The 24126-nt window shown below is 40.4% G+C and overlaps 2 protein-coding genes across 3 annotated transcripts; both read left to right on the top strand.

The window, feature by feature from the left end:
- The first annotated feature begins 470 nt into the window (after window positions 1–470).
- On the top strand, window positions 471–13644 carry LOC127770529 (phototropin-2). Of its 2 annotated transcripts, none has more exons than XM_052296282.1 (23): window positions 471–786; window positions 1218–1892; window positions 1994–2085; window positions 2185–2470; window positions 2554–2782; window positions 2893–2963; window positions 5409–5515; window positions 5654–5703; window positions 5817–5921; window positions 6292–6351; window positions 7013–7102; window positions 8243–8319; window positions 8776–8860; window positions 8999–9079; window positions 9302–9405; window positions 10359–10408; window positions 10597–10703; window positions 11028–11150; window positions 11384–11435; window positions 12318–12430; window positions 12688–12828; window positions 12917–13019; window positions 13426–13644. In XM_052296282.1, exons 2-22 carry the CDS (start codon window positions 1294–1296, stop codon window positions 13016–13018), a joined length of 2724 nt encoding a protein of 907 aa, XP_052152242.1. In that variant the 5' UTR covers window positions 471–786; window positions 1218–1293; the 3' UTR covers window position 13019; window positions 13426–13644. The 2 variants fall into 2 exon arrangements, with proteins under 2 accessions (XP_052152242.1, XP_052152240.1); XM_052296280.1 differs by having other exon boundaries at window positions 13421–13644.
- Window positions 13645–17287: 3643 nt separating this feature from the next.
- On the top strand, window positions 17288–23788 carry LOC127769689 (uncharacterized). The gene is made up of 5 exons (XM_052295306.1): window positions 17288–17628; window positions 17782–17864; window positions 19430–19591; window positions 23039–23175; window positions 23323–23788. The coding sequence occupies exons 1-4, from the start codon at window positions 17464–17466 to the stop codon at window positions 23052–23054; spliced, it is 426 nt and encodes a 141-aa protein (XP_052151266.1). The 5' UTR covers window positions 17288–17463; the 3' UTR covers window positions 23055–23175; window positions 23323–23788.
- The last annotated feature ends 338 nt before the right edge of the window (window positions 23789–24126 follow it).

Raw genomic sequence — 24126 nt, 5'->3', positions numbered from 1 at the left:
GTGTCACATCAGATACACGGATACATATTTAAAGTATTAAATGTAGTCTAATGATAAAATAAATTAAAGATTCCGCCTGTAAACTGCGAGACGAATTTATTAAATCTAATTAATATGTTACTTAGCAAATATTTACTGTAGCACCACCTAACCACATTATCAAATCAGGGTGTAATTAGGTTTAAAAGAATTACACCTAATTTGTGTAATCATTTTTTTTCTATATTTAATACTTCATATATGTGTCAAAATATTTGATGTGATGGGGTGAAAATTTTTTTGCGTGAAAACTAAACATGGCCTTTAATGTAGAGTATCTCAATCCGTCGGAGCTACCGTCGTGCTCACCCGCGTGGCCGCAGGCCCGCCCCAAAAAGATCGTCGTCGCCGCCCGTCGCCGTCACACCCCTCTCACCACCACCACCACCACCACCCGAGCAATAATTTCTGGGGGAGGGCCGCGGAGATGCCGTCACCGGCCGGGGGGCGAGGTGGCCGCGCCGCGGCCACAGAATCCCGGCGAGACGACCGTGAGTCGCTCGATCGCTCACGGGCTCGCGGATTGCATTATCCTCACCTGCCGCCGCTGCTGCTACGCCCGCCATTCTTTCTGTCGCCTACTTGCTTCCTCCTCTTCCTCTTCCTCTTCCCTCGTCTCCCCGGCGCCACCTGACTGATTGGATTGGTATCGATCCAAGCCTATCTGCCTAGCTAGTGACCTGAGTACTCTGCTGTCTGCTGCCTGAATCTGAATCGATCGATCACTCGCTCTCTGCCTGAAGAGAGGTTGCTGATTAATTTGTCTCTCTCTCGTCTTACTTCTCTTTTTATGTGGCTTCTCGTTGAGTTGGAAGAAGTGGTAGACCAGTAGCCCAGATAAGGAAGTGGATAGGGTAATGGAACAGTGAAGAGAGAGAGAGAGAGAGAGAGAGAGGGGTGTTTTGATTGGTGTACCATTCTTCTGTCAGGTTGCTGTTCTTTACATTTCTGAACTTGAACAGTGAAAAAAATGGATGGGTTTTTTTTATAGTACTCCCTAGATAAGCAAAAGAATCCTTCTGTTTAGGTATCTTTGCCTTTCTCGTGGTGTCCTAGATTTGTTGGAGCAAGGGTTGGTTGCATGGTTTTGTGATGATTAATTTGTTCCTTTTTGGGTGGATGTGAGTGTAATGTATGAATTTTCTGATTATTATTATTTTTTTTGGTGTTGTTTGCAGCAAGAATCGATGGTTGCACGGCCAAGATTGCTACACCTTCGCTGATAAATAGCCGAGGACAATCTCATCGGCATCCATGGCGGGCAGCAGCAGCTCGAAGGAGATAGTCGACGCGGTGGAGAAGTGGATGGCGTTCCCCACCTCCGGCGGCGGCGGCGCCACCGCCGGCTTGGAGATCGTCGCCGAGGATGCGCCTAGCGGAAGCAGCGGCGCCCACCAGCAGCAGGCGTGGCGTCCGGTGGCGCCGGCGACGGCGGGGCGCGACAGCGGCGGCACGGGGAGCGGCAAGTCGTCGGTGGACGGCGGCGTCGGGCGCGCGTCGCACGACTCCCTGCCGCGGGTGTCGCAGGAGCTCAAGGACGCGCTGTCGAGCCTGCAGCAGACGTTCGTGGTGTCCGACGCGACGCGCCCGGACTGCCCCATCATCTACGCCAGCGAGGGGTTCTTCACCATGACCGGCTACTCCCCCAGGGAGGTGGTCGGCCGCAACTGCCGCTTCCTCCAGGGCCCCGACACCGACGCCGCCGAGGTGGCCAAGATCCGCGACGCCGTCAAGCACGGCCGCAGCTTCTGCGGCCGCCTGCTCAACTACCGCAAGGACGGCGCCCCGTTCTGGAACCTCCTCACCGTCACCCCCATCCGCGACGACAACGGCAAGGTCATCAAGTTCATCGGGTAAGTAAGCGAAGCACTAGTCGTTCGTCGCCATTGATGAGATGAGATGAGCTTTGCATTCGAGTTCTGGCTGCGATTCTGATTCGGGTATGAGCGAACAGGATGCAGGTGGAGGTGAGCAAGTACACGGAGGGGCTCAGCGACAAGCGGATGCGGCCGAACGAGTTGCCGGTGTCGCTCATCCGCTACGACGGTGAGCACCGCCGCCGCCGCCGCGGAATCCTCTGTTTCCTCGATGTTTCTCTAATTCTCTTGTCTTACCAATGCCGCCATTGGCGTGTGTGGAGCGCAGAGAGGCAGAAGGACAAGGCGATGTCGTCGATGACGGAGGTGGTGCAGACGGTGAAGCAGCCGCGCGGGGCGCGCGCGCCGGCCGACGCGGCGCTGCTGACGCCGCCCAAGATGAGCGACGCGGACAAGATGGCCGCCATGTCGCCGGTCGTGGCACCCGGCACTCCCTCGGGCGGAGGAGGAGGAGCCGGGTCCTTCAAGTCGCCGCTCTGGGACCTGAAGAAGGAGGAGTCCCGCCTGAGCCGGCTCGCCAGCGGCCGCAAGTCCGGCCGCTCCTCCCTCATGGGGTCAGACTCTCGCACCCCACCTGTTCGACAGATTGCCGGGACGGCAGTGACACTGAGAGTTGTGTCTGTCCATGCTTTGGCAGGTTCAAGATCGGGAAGAGGAGCTCGGTGGGGAGCAGGGAGGCGCCGGCGGTGGTGGAGGAGCCGGCGCCGGCGCCACCGCCGGCGCCGGAGGTGGTGGAGAGGACGGACAGCTGGGAGCGGGCGGAGCGGGAGAAGGACATCCGGCAGGGGATCGACCTGGCCACCACGCTGGAGCGCATCGAGAAGAACTTCGTCATCACCGACCCCAGGATCCCGGACAACCCCATCGTAAGCAGCCACTTCGCCGCCGCCGGTCTCTTCTTCTCGCCGGTCGCCGGCGTGTTTGCGTGTGCTGGTGGTGACTGACAAAATGGGTGTGGTGTGGGGGGGTTGTGCAGATCTTCGCGTCGGATAGCTTCCTGGAGCTGACGGAGTACACGCGGGAAGAGATCCTGGGAAGGAATTGCAGGTCGGGAGTTCAAAACCCGCTTGCTCACATCTTTTTATTGTTTGTTAAGTGAATCAACTAGCGTTGTACGTAAAACGAGGTGATAATAACTTGTAGTTAATTGAGTTTTAATTATTATAAACTTAAGAAAATAAATTAATTTGATATTTTAGAATAACTTTCATATAGAAAATTTTCGCACGAATCACACATTTTAACAGTTTAAAAGCGTGCCACGAAAATCCAAAACTTTATCTCCCCTCTGTTGGGTTCTCGAATAGGGGCAAAGTATTGTCTCGAGGGATTAGAATCTATATCTATATTTATAATATATTTACATGCCTGCCTATGAGTTGGTTTATGTAATTTGTAAGGTTGTGTTTCTTTGGTGCACTCTATTCTCTCGTTTTTCACGCAAATGCTCTCAAACTACTAAACTGTATGTTTTTTTAAAAAAATATCTATAGAAAAGTGGTTTAAAAAATTATATTAATTATTTTTCAAAATTTTAGTTAATATTTAATAAATCATATGATAACGAGTCGTTGTGTATTGTGCGTGCGAAGGATAATTCCCATCCCTTTGAGCCAAACACACACAACCTAATTGTCGTGGTTAGGATAAAGAAAAAACTTGATGTTCGTCCGCCTATGTTTGGTTGATGGTGTAAATTGGTTTTCATAAATGTGCATTTTTTTTAAGCATGAGTAGATAAACTTAATGTTATATACTTTCTTTGTCCCCTAATATAAGGGATTTTGACATTTTACTTACACTGTTTGACCACTCGTCTTATTTAAAAAATTTGTGTAAATATAAAAACTTAAAATACTTTGGATAATAAAGTAAGTCAAAAATAAAATAAATAATAATTTCAAATTTTTTAAATAAGATGAATGGTCAAACAGTATAAGTAAAATATCACAATACCTTATATAGGGGACGGAGGGAGTATGGCATATGTTTTTTATTATAGATATCTTAACGTGAGGATTATGGATAATTCAAAAGTTTAAGCGGTGCCAAAATTCTTTTACAGTACTGTCGATGTTTGTTGTCGCGATTCCGGTATTTGCATAGTATGGGGATCGTTGGTATTAGAGTATACGCGAGACTGAAGTAAAAGAGATGGAGACAGGGATTTTTATACAAGTTCGGGCTATCACGTAATAACCTTACATCCTGTTGGCCGAAGCCGGTATTGCTCTTATTCATCATAATCACACCAGTATAATATTTGGGGTAGCCTATCTAACTGTTGTCGACATGGCGGTCTGAAGGTCTGACTCGTAGTCGACAACAGGGCAGTCTTCCTCCTCGAGTTCGTGTCCGGCGAGATCAGAGACAACGCTAGATCCCTACGGCCGGCCTATGTAGGAACCGGATAGGGTCGATCCAGGTATATCTCTGTTGTCGATATCTGGCGCTTGTCTTGGCGTATGTTGGCTTGTATGTTGTGGCTTCTGTTGTTCCGTGTATGTTGATTGTCTCCCCTCTCTTCCTAGGGGGCCTTGTATTTATACCCATAGGTGTCCCCTTGTCCATGTAGAACTAGGAAAACCAATATGGATACAACCCGAGTAGTCCTTGTCGTTTCCATGTAGAACTATATTCATCCTTCCTTATGCGGAACTCCTTCTATATCCGAAGGTTATTTCCGTATAAGACATGGTATGTGGTGGGTCCTGCCGAGATTTAGTCAACTACTATTAGGTATGTGGTATCCATAACCCTGACAAATACGATAGCATAATTCTCTAGATAAAAAATACTCTAGAAAGTTCCACCCTAGAGATTGTGCTGATTAAAAAAATGCATATTACCTTTCGTGAAAAATGTTATTTTTCTCTTTTGTGAAATTTAAGAAAATTCTATAGCATTTCTAAACTTATCGCCTAAATAAAAAAACAAAAAGGGTTTAAAAAATATTTATAGTAGTATAGTGACTGAAGTTAGACAGTGCAACTAAAAATCACGCTACAAAGGCAGGCAACATGTGACAGAAATTGGAATTGTGACCTACTAAACACGGTACTCGTGACATCTGATCTTGGGTCAGACTAGGCTCATATCCCAAGGCCCAAGCCCAAGCCCAAGCCCAGCCCAATCGCAACGGCGGAGCGGCTTTGCCCACCGCCGCCGCCGTCGCCGCCGTCGTCCGCGGCCTGCGTAAGCCTAGCCCCGACGGCGATCCGCCGCCGCATCCACCCCTCCTTGCCGCGGCTAACCTCGCATCCTCCCGTCGCGCGCGCTGGCGGCGGAGGAGGTTATCTCCGCGACCGTGCCCCCCATGGTGGTGTGGGCTACTAGCGTCGCGCGCACGCGCCGCCATGGCTGGTCGGCGGTCGTGCTATGTAACTCTCGACGTTTGTGCTTCTGTTCCCATGGCCTTGTTGCTTGGTGAATTTAATTGTTTCCTCTCCTCCGCATTTGAATTTATAGTTGCGGTCTTGCTGATTGTGGCAGATTCCTTCAAGGGCCGGAGACCGACCAGGGCACGGTGGACAAGATCAGGGAGGCCATCAGGGAGCAGAAGGAGATCACGGTCCAGCTAATCAACTACACCAAGAGCGGTAATGCTCCAAACTCTGGACACGAATCCCTCTCTTGAACTGGATAGATATTGAGATTTTAGATGATATACAGTAGTACTGTTGGATGATGTAGAAGCTCTGATGATTTTGTCTGATTTTGGATTGTTGTGTGATCAGGGAAGAAGTTCTGGAACTTGTTCCACCTTCAACCCATGCGCGACCAGAAGGTATCTGAAAAATCTGTGCCAAATGCTACTCCCAAGTATTTTGGAGCTTGCAATTTTTAACTAGTAGTGGGTATGATTACTACATGGTAGTGATTGCACATCTGTGAGTGCAGGGGGAGCTTCAATACTTCATTGGTGTGCAACTTGATGGAAGTGATCATGTTGAACCCCTCAGGAACCGCCTTTCAGAGAATACTGAGATACAGAGTGCCAAATTGGTAGGCCAGCTTACTGTATTAATTTCCATTTCGATGATCTCAAATATAAATTGGTGTATAATATTTTAATTTAGGAATAAGATGAGATGAATCTAGAGACTGGGTCAATCAGTTGGATAGCATTTGATTTGGTTACGTCTCAATCAGTTGGATACTGTTTAGTTGGTTCAGATCCATAACATGTTGTGTTTTTGGATGGCTTAGTTTCATACTTCAGTATACCAGTAAATTGTATAATAATTCCCTGTATATTATTGTTGCTTCAGATTCACATATACTGAAACTTGGAAACGCCGAGCAGACTTGTAGGTTGTAGCATTGCTTTAAGATTTGAAATATGCTAATTCATTTTCATACGGTGTCCAATTAGGTCAAAGCTACAGCAGAGAATGTGGATGATGCAGTCAGGGAGCTTCCTGATGCCAACTTGGTAAGGTACATCTGCTTTTTGTTGTTTCACTTTATTAGTAGTTAGTTCTTGATGGAAGTTGTCAGCAATGTGAAAATGTAGAACCAACTTTGCGCCCAAAAAAAAAATGTAGAACCAACAATAATTGCTCAGTTCAAAACAAGACATGAAAAATAGTATGGGCCCATACTAGACTATGCAATAATGGATTAAATCCTTAATGGTGACAAATAATTTGTACCATCATCAATCTTCATAAAGAACTGAAGATTATTTGGCGAAATGGAAACCTCATTCAATCTTAGTGATGAAATATTTAAGAAATACCAACAGGAGCACAATAACCACCAGGTCCTAGTAGCAACCTTAGAAACATTTTATAAGTGACTAATGTGAAAATTGATACGATGGCTTGCGGCCCTAAATAAAATTTTTCAACAGAGATATAGAACTTCAAACCGTGTGAACGCACGCTGACGTTCACACTTAAATGATTGTTTTGGTTTGCTCCTCGCATCTGTTTGCACTTGGCCATTGTGCAGCACACTGTAAACAACTAATATCTAAATTATAAAAGAGAAAAAATGGTAATGTACCTTATATGAATATTGTAGTTAGAGAAGTATTTTATTTAACTTTTCTCTGTTATGTTGGGGCATAACACAATCTATCTTTGTCTCAGAGACCAGAGGATTTGTGGGCAATTCACTCAATGCGTGTTTCTCCAAAACCTCACAAACGGAATAACCCTTCTTGGATAGCTATAGAAAAGGTACGTTAATTTTGTTGTTTGGTGCGCAAATTCTATTACTGCAGCAGCAATGAGTCAAACTGTACCAAATTAGATAATACTCTATAATATATAATGCTAGGCTTATAGCAAAAGAATTCCTCTGACTAGCTGAGTAAGTGAACTTGGAGGTTAACGCCAATAGTGTCTCATGTTATCCTTTTTAACCAGATTTCCTGGCAAGAATGCATTAATATTTGTTAAATAGAAAGCAAGGCAGAAAAGGGATGATGGTGTGTTGTCCAGCGCCTATATGTTTGTTACTATTATGCTGAAAGTAGGACTACTGTAGAACATGATGGAGGTAATTGAGAGCACATATTATGTATGATGCTGCATTTCACTCATTTTCAGGCAGTAACTTAGTTCATAACTAAGCTTATTGAAAGCGTACATGGTCTCATTATTTGCGATGTTTTGCCACCTAGTAAATCTAGATGTGAATAACGAGGATGTGTAGTGTGTATCTCATAACTAGATATGTACGTTTGCACTCTGTATAATATTAGTTTCACGATAGATCATGTAGTTTCTGTTTTTGCGATTTTTGTTTACATGTACAGATCATCCAGAAAGATGCTCAACATGCAAACGCTTTAGACATTTTATGCATTATATAGATAGGTCGCTAGCTCTGCCGGGATGAGGTCGGTTTCAGGTTTTGAGTTTGTTAAGGCCTAGGCCTGTGGGGTCTTGGTGAGGAGAGGGGTCCCTCCCCGTTCCTCCGTTTTCTCTTCTTCATAATGAAATGATACGCAACTCTTTTGCATATTCAAGAAAAAAGTTTATGCATTATATTATATATTGTCCGTCAAAAGCGCTAACCAGCACCCAGGTTAGTTTGAGCGTGCTGTCCGCATGACTATAAACATGTTCCAGTGAATTAGTACATGAATCCATGCAAAGTAATGACTGTAATCACACATGTTCCAAAGTAGCAAATGTGTACCCCTGGATTGTACTAAATGGCTGGACGCTGGTAGCACCCTAAGCTCTTAATAGTCTCTGATTTTTAAAAATATGATAATGTGCATCCTAAAATTGAATGGGAAACATATTAACTGAAACTCCCAAATTAAATTCTATGAAACCATAAATTTTTTATTATTATTTGGCATGCAGGCTACAAATTTAGGGGAGAAGATTGGCTTGAAACACTTCAAGCCTGTAAAACCTCTCGGCTGTGGTGACACTGGCAGGTACTAAGATGTCCTGAACAATCTTCTATACGATGTCTTTTTGCTAACTGATAGATGGTTGTTATATCTTCTGAAAGCATGCTGTCAGAAACAAAATGTTTACTTTGACTGCATCATAAAAAACTGGTAACGTCAGTCATAGTTTTGTCTAGTTTGGATTAATTAAAATGTTTTTTTAGTAAAAATAGTCACTACCATGACACTAAGTGGTTCGACGGGATCTTGAAATTCTTTAATGGCCTTAACAGGACAAACCAGAAATATTCTTTTATGTGGCTACAAGTTAGCAGGATTGGATACAACTAGTATAATATTAATGTTAGGTTTTTTCTAATTGGATAGAGTATATTTCTTAGGCTCCCTTGTTCTTTTCTGTATGGTGCATGTCTAGGTTATAGTGCCTCTATACCACCCTGTTTAAGTATCTCTATACCATCTCTTTGTTTTTGAATTCAGTGTGCACTTGGTTGAGCTACAAGGAAGTGGTGAATTATTTGCAATGAAGGCCATGGACAAGTCAGTGATGTTGAACCGCAACAAGGTAATTTTAATTCATGAACATGAGCATGCTGTTATGTTGTTATTGTATTTCCATCCATGCTGGATGTGATCAACCTTTTTCCTGCTGTTGCTAGTACGATAAGGTGCAAGAATTACTTCAACTCCCTCTCTCTTGCAGGTACATCGAGCTTGTATTGAAAGAGAAATATACGCACTATTGGATCATCCATTTCTCCCAACATTGTATACTTCATTTCAGGTTAGACTGACATTGTTATGACCAATGCTTTATCCCAGATATTTTGTATTGCTAGTTAAATAAAATAATTACTCATAGTTTCAGTTAAATATGGCTTCTGTAAGGTGTTCATCATTTCACAAACATCAGAGAGTAGTTTTTGTATTAACTTCCATACTAGTTTTTCATTATCCAGCTAATTTAAAAACCACAAGGTTCTTTACTAATGTTGTCTATTTTCAGACGCCAACACATGTTTGTCTCATAACAGACTTTTGTCCGGGAGGAGAACTCTTTGCAGTGCTTGATAGGCAACCCATGAAAATTTTCAGGGAAGAATGTGCAAGGTACCTGTTCCAATTTCCTGCATCTGGGTCAGTTCATACATACCACTATTTGAAAATCATGATGTTTTCAAAATTTACCTTTTCTTTCATTCTTGAAGTGTATCTCTTACATAATTTCCCAAGTATGGAATATAGTTTTTTTTACAAATAATATTTGTTCCTGTAATAGGTTTGGCCACCTAAAGATGTGTCATCAAAAGTACTTACATCTTACATATTATTACATTTTTTAATCTATTTTACTAGCTTATGATAAATAAAACTGTGGAAACTGATTTGGGGAACTACTGCATTGCTTTTACTGCCATGTAAACCCCATGGGCAGACATACAAGTAAATATGAACTACTTGATTGAACTTGGATCTGCCAGCCAGATTATTCCTTCCCCCAAATTTGATACAAACAATTATGTTCTGTTGTAGAAACTATCCAAGTATGTAGTTTTCCCATAATGATGATAAAGTTGCTTTTTTCTTAATAAATTATGCTGGGTTTGCATGGATTGCAATGTTTGAAGCTTTTGCTAACTTGTGAATGATTATTTGCAAACAGCTGTTGAGTTCAGTTGTTGTGATATACTGTTTCTGAGGCTCAATAGAATGAAATTGTTTCTAGTAAATAATTTTGTCACATACATGTAGTGTAGGATTGAAGAACTACATGTATGAAAAAAAAAAGAAGAAAGAAATGTAACAGAATACTACCAGTAGTCTTTTTCTCGAACACCCACCAGAAGTCTTCGATATCCATTCTTTTCAGTCTTCTCTTTTGACTAGTTATGTGAGGCAGACTCACCACCACCCCCACAAGGAACATTTAAAGGAGTAAAGAAATATAAAAATAAGATAATTGAGATTCTTGCCATGAATCCTTATCATCTTATGTTAACTATATCATTCGACTCACCTACTCTCTCTTTTATTATATAACATTATTTTGATCCGTTCTGTAGGTTTTATGCTGCAGAGGTTGTAATTGGTCTCGAGTACCTTCATTGCCTAGGTATAGATGTGTTTACATAATTTAGTGCTCCTATCTTTTGAACAGATTCATTGAGTGAAACCAAGTATTAATAATGTTTACTGTTAACAATCGGCGATCTATTTCTATTTCATTAAAGATACTTATTTGCCATTGGACTTATTATGAGATCAAAGATTGCTAATCTGCATGTGTTATTCCTGCTGTAGGTATTATATACCGTGATCTGAAGCCAGAAAACATTTTGCTCCAAGCAGATGGGCACATTGTACTGACTGATTTTGATCTTTCATTTTTGACGACTTCAAAACCCCATGTAAGTTGAGGGAATAAACTTTCAGGCTTGCTGCAGTTTTTATAGAATATTTGCTAATTCCATTTACCTTCATTTTTTTTGGTCATTTATAGTCTGTATACTAGAATGTGTGATCGCAAACTTTAAAACAAAAATATACTTCATTCCTGAGTAATGAGCTTTGAGTTTTCCACTTGCATAGTATTCAAAGTCAGTAATGGTGTCAAGAACATGTTTATATTGAGTACTTGTTGGTGGTTTCCAGCATGTGTTTTTGTTGTTCATAAGAAACTATCGCACTTAAAACACTTGATATTGCCCTGATGTTGGTTAAATCTCCTGCAGGTGATAAAAAATTCCACATCATTAAAACGAAGAAGGTCACAAGAATTTCTCCCCCCAACATTTGTCTCAGAACCTTCCACTCCATCAAATTCATTTGTTGGTACTGAAGAGTATATCGCTCCAGTAAGAATGATCCTTGTGTTTTCTTTATGCTTATTGTTGGAGTAATTGTTTTAATTTCAACTTGATATGCATTATCATAAGACCCAGGTGTAGCCTTTTTATCTTTTAGTTAATTTTACATGTATGCTTTTCATTTTTCAGTTCATCTTATGAAACCGCTTGTTGTCAATGTTGGTCTTTGATTCTTTCTCAGCAAGTAGCATGATTGTTGTCTAACTTTTGCATCGTTTTAGGAGGTTATAACGGGTGCAGGGCATACAAGTGCAATTGATTGGTGGGCTCTCGGTAAGCAATAACCTAATATATTTTTTTGGGTCATCTTATGAACTAGTTGATTACAAGAATTGCACAGAATGGATTAAAAGAGTTAGTTTTATTTATTCGATCTTCTTGGTAGTTGGTATAGTCTTATAGCAATCACCTAAAAGATGTTTGAGGTTCAACTAAAATCTCATCAAATTATTCATAATAATCCATGTGCCACTCAAACAAGATTTTGAACATGGGTTTCCACCCAGAGAATAGTCCATATTACCACTTTGACTAAATAATTAGCGGTTAAGTTAATTGTTTTGTGCTACACTGCTATGCATAATTAAACAAAACTCATGTCACAAGTTGCACTGCAGCAAACTTTTGCCTGCTATAACTGATCTATATCACACTTTTTTAATTTACATCACATTAAGTAGGTTAGTCAGTTTAACTAGATAACAGGGATCAAAACAAACATAAAATTGAATGGTGTAATATCCCTTCTAAAAATCCTCTCATGCCTAGCCCTTCCATGGAAGTGGCCTCCGTGTAAAAGGTACCGGTAGGTGCTATGATTAGAACATGTGGGTTTATGTGCTGACTCCAACCTATCCAAATTCTCCATGTGTCAATTGAACCATGCTGCTTAGATGTCAAATGCCTAGAAGCACCCGAAGGTACACTGCCCTCCGTATGTGTTTATTTCTGAGATCTGTATATGTATCTACCACACCAATACATCCCTAGTCTCTCTAGATAATTATAAGATGTGTAAGTACTAGATATGTGTTTTCAGGTACACCTAAGTACCTAACCATGAGAACTTGTTTGATATGGCATTATTATATTGTTTGATATGCATTATGCTAATAATAAGATGACATCCAGCTAACATCAATTCCCATGCTATAGGAATTCTATTGTATGAGATGCTGTACGGGCGTACACCTTTCCGAGGAAAGAACAGGAAAAAGACATTTTATAACATACTGCACAAAGACCTTACATTTCCCAGTAGCATTCCGGTAAGAACTTCTTTTTAGAGAACTGGCCAGTGAAGTTTCCTGTCATGCAGGCCAATATTTTTTGCATACTGTATTCAATTTGCAACTACAAAGGTTGAGTCCAATTTACAATCTGTCCAGCAAGCCTGTAAGATATCATGTTAAGGGTATGTGTTAGCATGTGTTAGATAAGAAAATGTTTATGCCTATCTTACACTTCGTTATTGTATTTTAGTTTTCATTTGTTCTCATTTATTAATATCACTATGATTCTCCAGGTTAGTCTTGCAGCAAAGCAATTAATCCATGGATTACTTCAGAGAGATCCTTCAAATCGTATAGGTTCAAATGCTGGTGCAAATGACATCAAGCAACATTCCTTTTTTCAAGACATCAATTGGCCACTCATACGTTGCATGGTACTTTGAATGTTTCGAGCATCAAGACATTTCGACAAAGATAGTTTGTTTAGTGCATCACTGATTATCTAAATAACTATATGTGCAGAGCCCCCCTGAACTAGATGTTCCTCTGAAACTAATTGGCAAGGAAACTCAACCAAAAGCGAAGCCTGACGAAGATGTTCCCCTAAATCTTGATACATTTTAAGGTGAGGCAACTTTGAAGTGTTCTAGTCCATATAGGGGGAGAGCTTATTACCATTTTATTTAGATAGAACAAGGTCGTCCTATTTAGGGGTGAAAACGGTCGAAAACGATCGGAATCGGTAGCATCTCTTCAGAAACGGTGCTCGATCGGCCGGTAATTGACCATATTTATCATTTTAACTACTCAATATTGATATTAATACGATGCAGAAAGAAATTAGAAAAAAAATTTAAAGATAGCCAAAAACGGTACGGTCAGAAACGGTACCCCTTATACGGAAACGGTCGATCGGGAATTTCTATGACCGTTTTCTCTCCTGTTCCTTCCTTCCTTTCTTTGCAGACGTTATGTTTTAACTATGTTTGTTGGCAATTGGTAGACTGATTGTATTGATTTTTGCAGGGTAGATCAAACTGGAGCAGTTCTTTTTCCTGTATAGTAATAAGAGGCTTCATGTGATGTTAGCATTGTTGAGTGTTTTCAGTCTGAGCTGCCTCAAAATCGTGTACATGATTATTCTTTTGGTTAGGTAAAGATCTTAGTACTTCACATAAATAGGATATATTCTTGTAAAGCTTATACTCTTTTCTTGGAGATGATTCAATAAAGTAGTAGTGTTTATAATATATTTTAGAAAGTTTTGATGGTTCTTTGTCTTCTTTTTTTTTTGCAATAAAGCTAAATATGCGGAGTTATGAGAAAATCAATGCTTGTTTGTACCTTTTTTTTTTGACAAATTTTGCTACAGGATACTCAAAGTTTGTGTAATTTGTTGGTAGACATCGAAAAATGTATAACAATTGGAGAACACTGTAAAAAGCTAATAATTTGTAGAGGACCCATTCAGCCTAATTGGCTAGAGATTATTCAAAAAGACGAGAATGTCCTTCGAGCCAAAAGCTTCTAACCTGACTTTGGTGATGGAATATGATGTATGCAAGCAATGTACTTTGGGTGATGGAAGATTTAGAGTTGCATAATTTTTAAATTTTCAAATAGAAGCTAAGCTTATATTTTAAAGATTTTCTCTCTTTAATTGGCCGAAAGTATTCTATAACAAATTACCACATTTTGAGTGTGTCCTCTAATCGTATCATGTTTTTACGATATCTACCAGCAAACTACATAAACTTTGAATGTTCTTAGCAAAATTTGTTTTTTTTAAGGATGTTTGTTAGTTCTAGAGGTTAACTCTTCGTAATATTTGGGATGATTGCATACCACCACTAATGGCAAGGGCAACCTGTCATAACTATAGCAACTCCAAACTAAAGGGGTGTACCGTGTGGCACCAAAAAATCGAGAATACTCAAATTGTTGTTACCTTATGGGTTGCTCTTCCATCTGTGCACCTACCACCACATATGAATATTTTTTTTATTTAGACACTTCTAAGAATTTATTTAAAAAAAATTATTTCTAAGAAATGGATAACCTCAAGCACAAAAGCATGACACTGCACACTAAACGTTGGCCTTGTACATTTCAAATGGGATTTAAGGCCATTCCTAACCCAATAACTAGGATGGTGTCCATAGCATTAAATAAGCTGCCACCTAGGATTAAAAAAAATGATGTAGCAAGTGAATAAATGAGAAAAAGAAGGAAACCAGGTCTTGCATGAGACATGGTTTCTACACAACATTCAAGACATCATGTAAGATAAGTAACATCAAATTTAAATATGGAAAAGTGGTGTTTGAATTGAAAGAGTGGTGTCTAGTACTAATTTCTTGATGATGTGGAGTTTATGAAAACTATATCTAGTGTCTTGGGTTGGGACTGGCCTAAGCCTTCGTAGGCCCAACTTTTAGTGTAGAGCATAGGTATCAATCTTTACTAACGTGGGTTCCAGCTCATCTTTTTAGCGGCACGCAAATTGAGAAGGGTCATTAATGCATGATTAATTAAGTGTCAGCTATTATAAACTTAAAAAATATTTGATTTTTAAATAAACTTCTATATCAAAGATTTTTGCCAAAAGTTCATCATTTAGCAGTTCAAAAAATGTATGCTAAGAAAAAGAGGGAGTAGCTAACTCCTAAAGGTATATACGAACTTAGGCCTTGTTTGATTCAGCTTAGGATTATTATAATCTGGATTATTATGAGTAAGCTGAAACAAACAAGTAGATTATTATGATCTATAAGCTAGATTACTATAATCTAATAATCTCCTCTGGAGGAGCTTTTTTCAGATTATTGGGTGGCTAAAGACCCACTATCTTTAGATGCCTCCAATAATCTAGAGAAACAAACAACTCGCAGCTTATTCTATGTCAACTTATTATAATCCAGCTTAGAGTAATCTGGTTTAATAATCTAGATTACAGTAATCTTAACCTGAAACAAACAGGGCCTTAGTCTAAGGGTTCCTTTGGAACAAAAGAAAAATAGCTTTTGAAGGATTGAAATCCCATAGAAAAGTTTTCTAGGTGCTCTTTTACAACAAAGGAATGGGCATTTGTAATTCCTATAATATTACTTTGGAATGAATTAATTCATGATATTTTGGAAGGATATTTAATTAAGATGAGGTTGAGGGCTTCTTTTGGAACCTAAGAATTGATGAATATCATGCTCTTGTCAAATTGGATGCCAAACACACAAGACTACTATAACTAGTGTCAACATGGAATCTTGAAAGAAGTTTGTTTGGGTAAGAGAGAGAAAGGAAAAGAGTGCATGGGACTTCTCAAAGAAAAACAAAACATGAGCTATGAGCTCATTCTTATTTTCATTTGGAATGAGACATATGAAACAAAATCCATATGGCTTTTAAAGTTAAAATCCTTCTATCCAAAAGAGGCCTATACCTTATGGGAAACTTTTCTGGTTTCTATCTCTCTCCGGAAATCCTATATCTAAAAGTCCTCTTCTACTAAGCATCCAAACAATAACGAAAATGCTATCCACCTAGCTCGGAATGGGAATGCTTAGCCCACACCCCGCATGATACCATTCTTTCGTAAAAAGAGAAACTCACATGGTTTGAGGAAGGAGGTGAGATGAAGAGTGGGTGGCGCTGCTACCATTGTGTGCTCCCTCCCTTCCCCTTACTCCACAACCTCGCCCTTTTCTCTTCCCTTTCCTCCACGGCCTCGTTCGGCACTACCTCGACATTGACGATGAGGAAGAGGAGGCGTTACTACTAGTTGGTACCACTTACGGCCTCCACAAACCTCGTTCGGCGCCGCCTCAATGCCGACGATAAGGGAAAGGAGGCGTTACTGTTGGTCGGCAGTCGGCACTACTCTTGGCCTCCACAACCTCATTCAGTGCTGCCTCGATGCCAACGATGAGGGAGAGGAGGCGTTACTGCTGGTCAGCACCACTTGCAGCAGTGACAACATGGAAGTAAGCCTACGAGGTCGGTGAAGGCATGGAGGTGTTATCTTTCATCCACAGGTTCATAGATCTAACCACAAACTATTTTTCTCTTTATTTCTTGTTCTTCACTTTCTTAGAGGAGGAGGGGGAAGAGGATAAATTTGGGGATGAATTGTTTGGTGGTGAATTGAAGTGGAGAAAGAGAGAAGTAGAGGTATAGTACTGCGTGATATCTAAGAATTGATCTTATATCAGATTTGATACTAGATGGTGCGAGACTTGATACCAACAGATATCGGCCGATATATATGTTGTTTCATCTGTTCCCGTCAAGTATCACCTAATACCTTGTATGTACCATGATCATTCGACAAAATCCCATAGTATAACAACCCCTTTTCCTTCTGTCCAGCGGTTTGGATTTCGGCATTCGAAAACAGACCTAAAAAGTTAGAGGTGGAGGTCCTCTCATCTCCCATGAGAGGAAATGATGCCATGATGGATCATCATATCTATGGGACCCCATGCATCGATTGCTCTGCAGAAAATGAGTAAGGCCTTGTTTAGATCCCACCCAAAAATTTTTCACCCGTCACATCGAACATTTGAACATCTATATTAAATATATGCTAAAAAATAACTAATTACACATATTGCGACTAATATGCGAGACAAATCTTTTAAGCCTAATTGCTCAATGATTTGACAATGTGATGATACAGTAAACATTTACTAATGACGGATTAATTAGGCTTAATAAATTCATCTCGCGGTTTACTGACGGATTCTGTAATTTGTTTTGTTATTATACTACGTTTAATACTTTAAATATGTGTCCGTATATCCGATTTAACATGCCCAAAATTTTTCACCCCTGGATCTCTAAACACAGCCTAAAGCAAGGTGACCATCGGCCCATGGGCCATGATGGGCCTTTTTGGCAGTTCGTAACGGGGCTCTTAGGTTAGATCCCACACAGACACAGTACGAGATTTGCTCTGCTCGCTCGTCGGCGATTCTACGCCGCCGCCGCCGCCGCCGCCGTGTTCTTGATTTTTGTCTGCCGCGCAAGGTGAAGTTCCAGCTTCCAAGGCTCGGCTCGATCCGGAAGCCGCCATGCTGCGCCACCTGAAGTCGGCCGCGGCGAGGAGCCCCATGCGCTCGCCGCCGCCGCATCCTCCCTCCGCACCGGCGCCGAGGGACGAGGGGTTCGAGGAGGAGGAGGAGGAGGAGGAGAGCGCGAGGGCCATCGCCGTCTCCGACCAGAGGACCATCTACCTGGTCCGCCCCCCCTTCACTCGCCCCCTCCCCCCCTCTCCGATCTCCACGGTCGATCTCATCTGGTGGTGCTCCACCTTCGGGGTGAGCAAACGATTTTGGTCTTTTGGCGTCTCTGACTGCGTGTGTGTGTGTGTGTCTCTCTCCGCATTGCAGGTGAACATGTTCATAGCGAACACGGTGGAGTTCCTCAACTCGTTCGCGGCGCAATGCAATGACAAGCTTTCCCTCCTCCACAGGTAAAATAAAAAATAAAAAATCCCAAATCTTTTGTGTATTCCTAGATATCGCTATAGCTGCTTGTGTGTTACAGTTGTGCTAAGATATGGGTAATTAGGGACATTTAACTTTTTACCACTTTTAAGATGTGCTAATTAAGGATTTGCTACTCGTTGTCTATGACATGTGGACCCTCATATATCTATGACATGTGGGTCTAGTGGTAAATCCTTTATCACCACTCGTAAGAGTGGCAAATAGTTAATTACCCAGGGTAATTATATACGTCGGCACATGAAAAGAAGTCAGTATATGTGTACAATACAGGGAAGCGGACATTGCCTCTAGAGTTCAATGATTCAGGATCACAATCTCATAGCATTATGGGAAATTATTTCTTACCGGAATCATGTGTTGTTTCTGAATAGTATCTTGGAAAATGTTTAAGCTATTTTGATGCAATATCGTGTGGAACTCACAACTCACCGGAATTATGGGAACGAGTTGGTTTTTACAAAATTATTGACCTGCAAGACTCTAAAAGGGATACAACGTTCAATCCTTGTATTTTTCAGAAGGGCAGTTTTACTTGGTAGCATCGCAAAAAAGTACAATAGTATTTTTCAACTTGCACTTTTTTGTGATGGTACCTATCTATTTTTTTCTAGGAGGGCTAGTACCATCACAAAAAAGTGTGAATTGGAAAATATCTTTGTAGGAGGCTTGCACATTTTTGCACTATTAATTTCTTATGAATCCATTTAGTTCTCTATTGGAGTAAAATTTGATAATAGCCTGTTCAGGATTTCCTCGTGTTTGTGGAATAAGTGTTGTATTGGAGAATGACATGCTTAACTGGATTGCATAAATCTTCTTTAAGATTTTTTACAAGTCAATTCATGCTGAGCATTAAGGATATCTCTTGTCATTGTTTGCTAAGTGCGAGGAACGTGCTTTCACAACCTATGCCTCTAAACTTATGAATTGGTGTACGACACTAGAGAAAATTGTGTTGTAGAAGTTGTTATTTTTTGTATTGATTACTTTGAAATTTGTACTTCTGTCTTTCTTTTTGCAAATCAATGAGAGAAGGATATGAGAAGCTATTGTTGGCGATTTGGCAATTAGCACAGATTTAGCATATACTCCCTCCGTACTCATAAAGGAAGTCGTTTTGGACAGCGACACGGTCTCCAAAACACAACTTTGACTTCTTGTTTCTATAAAAATATTTATTGAAAAGTGATATATGTATACTTTTATGAAAGTATTTTCAAGACAAATCTATTCATATAATTTTTACATTTTCAAACTCAACAACTTGAGAGTTATTCATGATTTATATTCCCAAGGTTTGACTTAAACATTGTCCTAAATGACTTCCTTTACGAGTACGGAGGGAGTATAAAAGATGAATCATGCTGTTTTTGAGAGAAGTTAATGGCTTTCCCATTGCTGTAGAAAATCTAATGCTTGACTAAGCTTTTGCTTGCTTATTACTAAAAGTAGGTCAGCATAAATACTTCTGAATTACATCTTGTACCTATCTGATGAAACTATGGACTAATAGACTATCCATTTCTAGGAAAATAGTGAAACTAGACTCATCTCTCAACCTTCTGGAAGCAAAACTACGCAGTATTGATGACACTAATGCATTTGGACATTCAACAAACCAAAAGGCACATGGATTATTCACACAAGATGGAAGATTTGAACCTACAAATTTATTGGGTGAATCCTCTAGGTGAGTCTGTCTTATTGCTATTCATAGTTTCATACAGTAATATATCATTCTATAGCCACATATTGGCATATTTTAATTGGCCTGATAGTGCCTATTCAATTGTTTTTTGTTACATTTGTGACAGTAGTGCACGCTAAATATTGTGAGTAGCATGAGGCCTTGGAAACTACAAATATGTAGTTAGCCATGTCATATTATTCTGATAGTCAATGATATAATTTCCTCTTTGGAATTGTCATTCAATTTTGACAAATAGACCTCTGTTTAATTTTTATAGTATATCCACGGTCATAGTCTTTCAAAGATGTTTAGCTTCCTGATGTATATGGATGGGGATTTCTCATTCAAATAGTGCATTTCACAATTAATCATGCCACAACAATAAATATCTGATGAAGTAATTGTTCAGCTCCCCCATTCCATGTTGTTTTTATTCCTTACTAGGTAGGTGCCCGTGCGTTGCAACGGGTAAAAAATATACACCAATTTAAAATCACACAGTAAAATGATGTTGAATAATTAAATTTATTATGATGAAAACCTTATTATGGCACGAACAATAATTTCATCACATCCTTATAAGTTTTCACAGGTTACAAACAGCCAAAAAATTCATGAATATAATGGCACAATAGGTCTCTTAGTACCTAATGGCCCTCTTCCATAGATCCTGTACGCACAAATAAATGAAGAATAACTGTGCACTAATGTAGGAACTAAATTAAGCTGAATCAAGTTGTATAGATGAAATAGGTTAATTTAAACCATCAAGATTAATATTTGTAGCATCATGGCTGCATGATCTTCCAAATTAAACCTGTAGCTTCGATCGAAACCAAACCTGTACAAATGGTCTTCCCAGTTAAAGAAATTTCAGGCTGTGCTACTTATTTCAAACTGAAAATTTCCATGCTCCTCGGATTCCGAATTTTTTGCTTTCTTCGAGGGTCAGGTTGTAATCATATCAGCATGAATGGCGTCTTGATTGACCTGAGTACCACATGAGATTAAGCAAGGATATCTATATTGCACATGGAGATTATATATAACACTGGAAAAAAGCACGTCGGCAGGGAGGTCAATATTAGTGTAGCATTAGTTGGTACAATGCTTTATTTTGCTCGATCATAGCTATCAATTATTTTTTTTCTTGGTGAATCATGCCACACAGAGTATTGTATATTCGTAAAATGAGCTGATGGCCAGGTTGATTTTATGCTGAGTTATGTTGTTAAGAGTTATTGTATAAAACCATAAAAATCTATTTGTTCTAATTAAAAACTACTCCCTCCTTCCCAAATTGATCATAATATAAGTTTATGTACCAAGACCAAGGACAATTTAAATCACATCAATCAAGACACCATGCACGCATTCTCCCACAATGCATGCATCGATTAAAACCCTATGCCAATTACATCATAGCATGCACACATTCTCTCATACTGCATTAATTGTATTTAGATGAAATCTGTGTTCATGCAGTAATATGATGATCAATTTGAGAAATTTTGGATTCTATTACATGATTATCAATTTGGGAAGGAGGGAGTAATATTTAATTAATCATGCGTTAATGAGTCCCTCAGTTTTGCGAGTGCGAGAGATGAGTTCCTCATATAAGTAAAGAAGCAAGCCTGAGAACTGCGCACAAGCTAGTGTAGGAGTATATATTAATGCAATTGATATATTATAAGTAATAATTTTATAATATAATAGTGGATGGCTAGCTAGGTGCTTCAATTAATAATTAATTAACGTACAGTGCCTTGCATTAATCTACAGTACCATGCATTAACATTACCTAGCTAAGTAACCCAAATCGCAATACAGCGCACACATATATATCGATAGTTTTCATGGACTAATTAAGCTAGGTGCTTAACTTACCGGATCGATATCTGTGCTGACAATGCTTGGCGCCGAAGATGACGGCAAGGGCGGTGGCAGCACGGACGGCGGTCGCGGAGCCGGCGACGACGGGAGTGGCGGCGGCGGAGTCGTTGACAACGATAGTGGCGGTGGAGTCGGCAGCTGTGGCGGAGTCGGCGAGGGCGGAATTGACGGTGATGCATCCATCGTGTGGTGGCCGCGTAGATTGGTTTCGGTGGATTTGGCGGCAGCGGTGGCGCTTGTTTACGAGCCTTAGTATTCGGCGAGTTGTGCGGCAGCGATATGACGAGCAGATCAAACTGAATATCACGACAACGCTTCAGCAAGGAAACAGGGCAAGAAGGGAGATCCGGCGCTGGCGGGGATGTGCGGAGATGGCGCCGAGAGAAACGGTCGAGAGGGAGGGGAGCGGCGATGAATCTGGCGTTGCGGCGCGATGGAGCGGGAGGGGATGGAGCGGCGGCGGCGCATCGTGGTGCGACAGCGAGGCGCGACGAGGGGATGGAGCGGCGGCGGCGGCGGCGGTTGGACGGAGACGGTTGGATCGGGAGAGCGACGTGGGTTTGGGTTGCGGGCGGAGGGGGGAAGCACAAGCACATGGGGATAACTGATAACTGGGAGCGTTGGATATGGCGATCCAACGGCTCATATTCCGCGTGTCTTCCAGGGTTGGAGTCACCGCCACCACTACGGGATTTTAAAGTAGTAGAGATTTTTCAACTGTAAGTTCCTCAAATACGTGAGCGTGTCAAATTACCATATTTTCCTCTTAAAAGAATACCATATATGTGTGATGTGGTTTGCACTATCTGCAGTATGTACTTACGCAACACAGTCACTGCTCATTTTTGTCTATCGGAGGACATGGAGTTGATCAGATCTGTATCAAAATGTGAAGTTTCCATGTTTCACTTTTACATTTGACACTTAGACCAACAACTCTGAATATTGTAAACTATAGAGTTTTCTGACATAAGTTACCACAAGTTTTTATTTTCCATTTATTTTTAAATACTATCGTGACTTGAAATACATGATATACCATTTTCCTTGAAATACATGCCAAAGGCTGCTTGTTTCTTCCTTTTATAGATTTTTACCTTTTCGTTTTGCTTTAAAAGAAGGCCTCAAACAGCAGAAAGAAACACTTGACCTTTCATTGTTTCTTCTGAACATGAACCAGATCCTGAATGATGTTTTGTTTAACTTTGCATTGATCTTATGTTATGTTTAGGAGACTGTACTGGGGTGATGTGGGTGCATTCATTACATTTTTCCAGGCATTCTATTTTCCACCTTGTGCTCCATTTAATCAGCTTTGCCTTTGTCTGCCCTGGGTTGATGATGATTGTCAAGTGATTTGAACTTTTGCTATTTCTGTGAATCAGTCCTGGCAAACTGTTTGTAAAATAATGTGCTTTGCTGTCAACGGTTCTTAATTATGTTCACCATGAAAAAATCGTGTTACACTGATTGCTTTGTGAATTATGTTCACCGTGAAAAAAAATCGTGTTACACTGATTGCTTTGTGTTATGATGGTGTGCATTATGTAGGTCTGGTGATGCTTGATTATGCTACACTGGAAGGCAGGCAGCGTGAGGAATAGCCTACCTGCTGAAGGACATAAGGGAGCTGACATGAAAAGCATGGAAAAAGATGGCCATCTGTGTTGGATCTTTTGGAGCAACAGGTAATACACATGAATTCACTGCACCTACGTTTGGGACCATTCAACATGTGTATGATGTTGCTAGATGTCCTGTGTTCTGCAGTATGTCTATTTACTGGATTGAATGCTCTTAATATGATGGTTCTCATATATCAAATGTTTATGCAGATAATTTTATGCACAAAGAAGCTTACTGGTTTGGTTTGGACAAGTCATGTTCACCTTCAGTCTGTAACCATGCATAAGCTTATCCGGGAATTTTGAGATGCTGCATTGCTCTGTCCTATTTTATCGTCCTGGGAAGGTTTGCCCAAAGGTAGTGAAATTGAAGGGAAGAGTCCAAGAACAATTTACAGGCATTTTGCCTCCCTGAGAGAGACTGATACCAAAAGTTTGAGATGCAACATACTAAGTTTATACTGTACTAACTAGTTTTTGACTACGGCATGTAAAAAACATTTTAGCTGGACAGAAGTCATCAAATTGCTTTAGTTTTGCCCTCGTTACAGAGGTAGAATAGAGTTCTTAAACTGCAGTATTTCTGAAGCACAAAGAGTACGGAATTCAGAACTGATGTTGCCCTTTCAATGAGTATACTCTCTCCGTACTCATAAAGGAAGTCGTTTAGGACAATGTTTAAGTTAAACCTTAGATATATAAATCATTAATAATTTGAAAATATAAAAATTACATGAATAGTTTTGTCTTGAAAAATACTTTCATAAAAATATACATATATCACTTTTCAATAAATATTTTTATAGAAACAAGAAGTCAAAGTTGTGTTTTGGAGACCGTATCGCTGTCTAAAACGATTTCCTTAATGAGTACGGGGAGTACGAATTAATTATCTTCTTCGGTCGAATGAAACAAAATATTACAACTGTTTTTTAATAAATAATGTCATTGATTTTTGGTATAACATTATAACATGTAACCATTCATCTTATTCAAAGGTCACTTCTTATTCAA

Source organism: Oryza glaberrima, chromosome 4, assembly GCF_000147395.1.
Source record: "Oryza glaberrima chromosome 4, OglaRS2, whole genome shotgun sequence".
In the NCBI taxonomy this organism is placed as follows: domain Eukaryota; kingdom Viridiplantae; phylum Streptophyta; class Magnoliopsida; order Poales; family Poaceae; genus Oryza; species Oryza glaberrima.
This window is presented reverse-complemented; position numbering and strand designations above follow the sequence as displayed.

What these genes read in the sequence shown, in the direction of transcription:
- LOC127770529 (XM_052296282.1), top strand. Translation starts at nt 1,294, where the DNA reads ATGGCGGGCAGCAGCAGCTCGAAGGAGATAGTCGACGCGGTGGAGAAG. An exon ending in AGCTTCCTGATGCCAACTTG is followed by an intron (nt 6,352 to 7,012) that starts GTAAGGTACATC and finishes TCTTTGTCTCAG; the next exon opens with AGACCAGAGGATTTGTGGGC. An exon ending in GGCTGTGGTGACACTGGCAG is followed by an intron (nt 8,320 to 8,775) that starts GTACTAAGATGT and finishes TTTTGAATTCAG; the next exon opens with TGTGCACTTGGTTGAGCTAC.
- LOC127769689 (XM_052295306.1), top strand. Translation starts at nt 17,464, where the DNA reads ATGCTGCGCCACCTGAAGTCGGCCGCGGCGAGGAGCCCCATGCGCTCG. An exon ending in ACCAGAGGACCATCTACCTG is followed by an intron (nt 17,629 to 17,781) that starts GTCCGCCCCCCC and finishes TCCGCATTGCAG; the next exon opens with GTGAACATGTTCATAGCGAA. An exon ending in AAGCTTTCCCTCCTCCACAG is followed by an intron (nt 17,865 to 19,429) that starts GTAAAATAAAAA and finishes ATCCATTTCTAG; the next exon opens with GAAAATAGTGAAACTAGACT.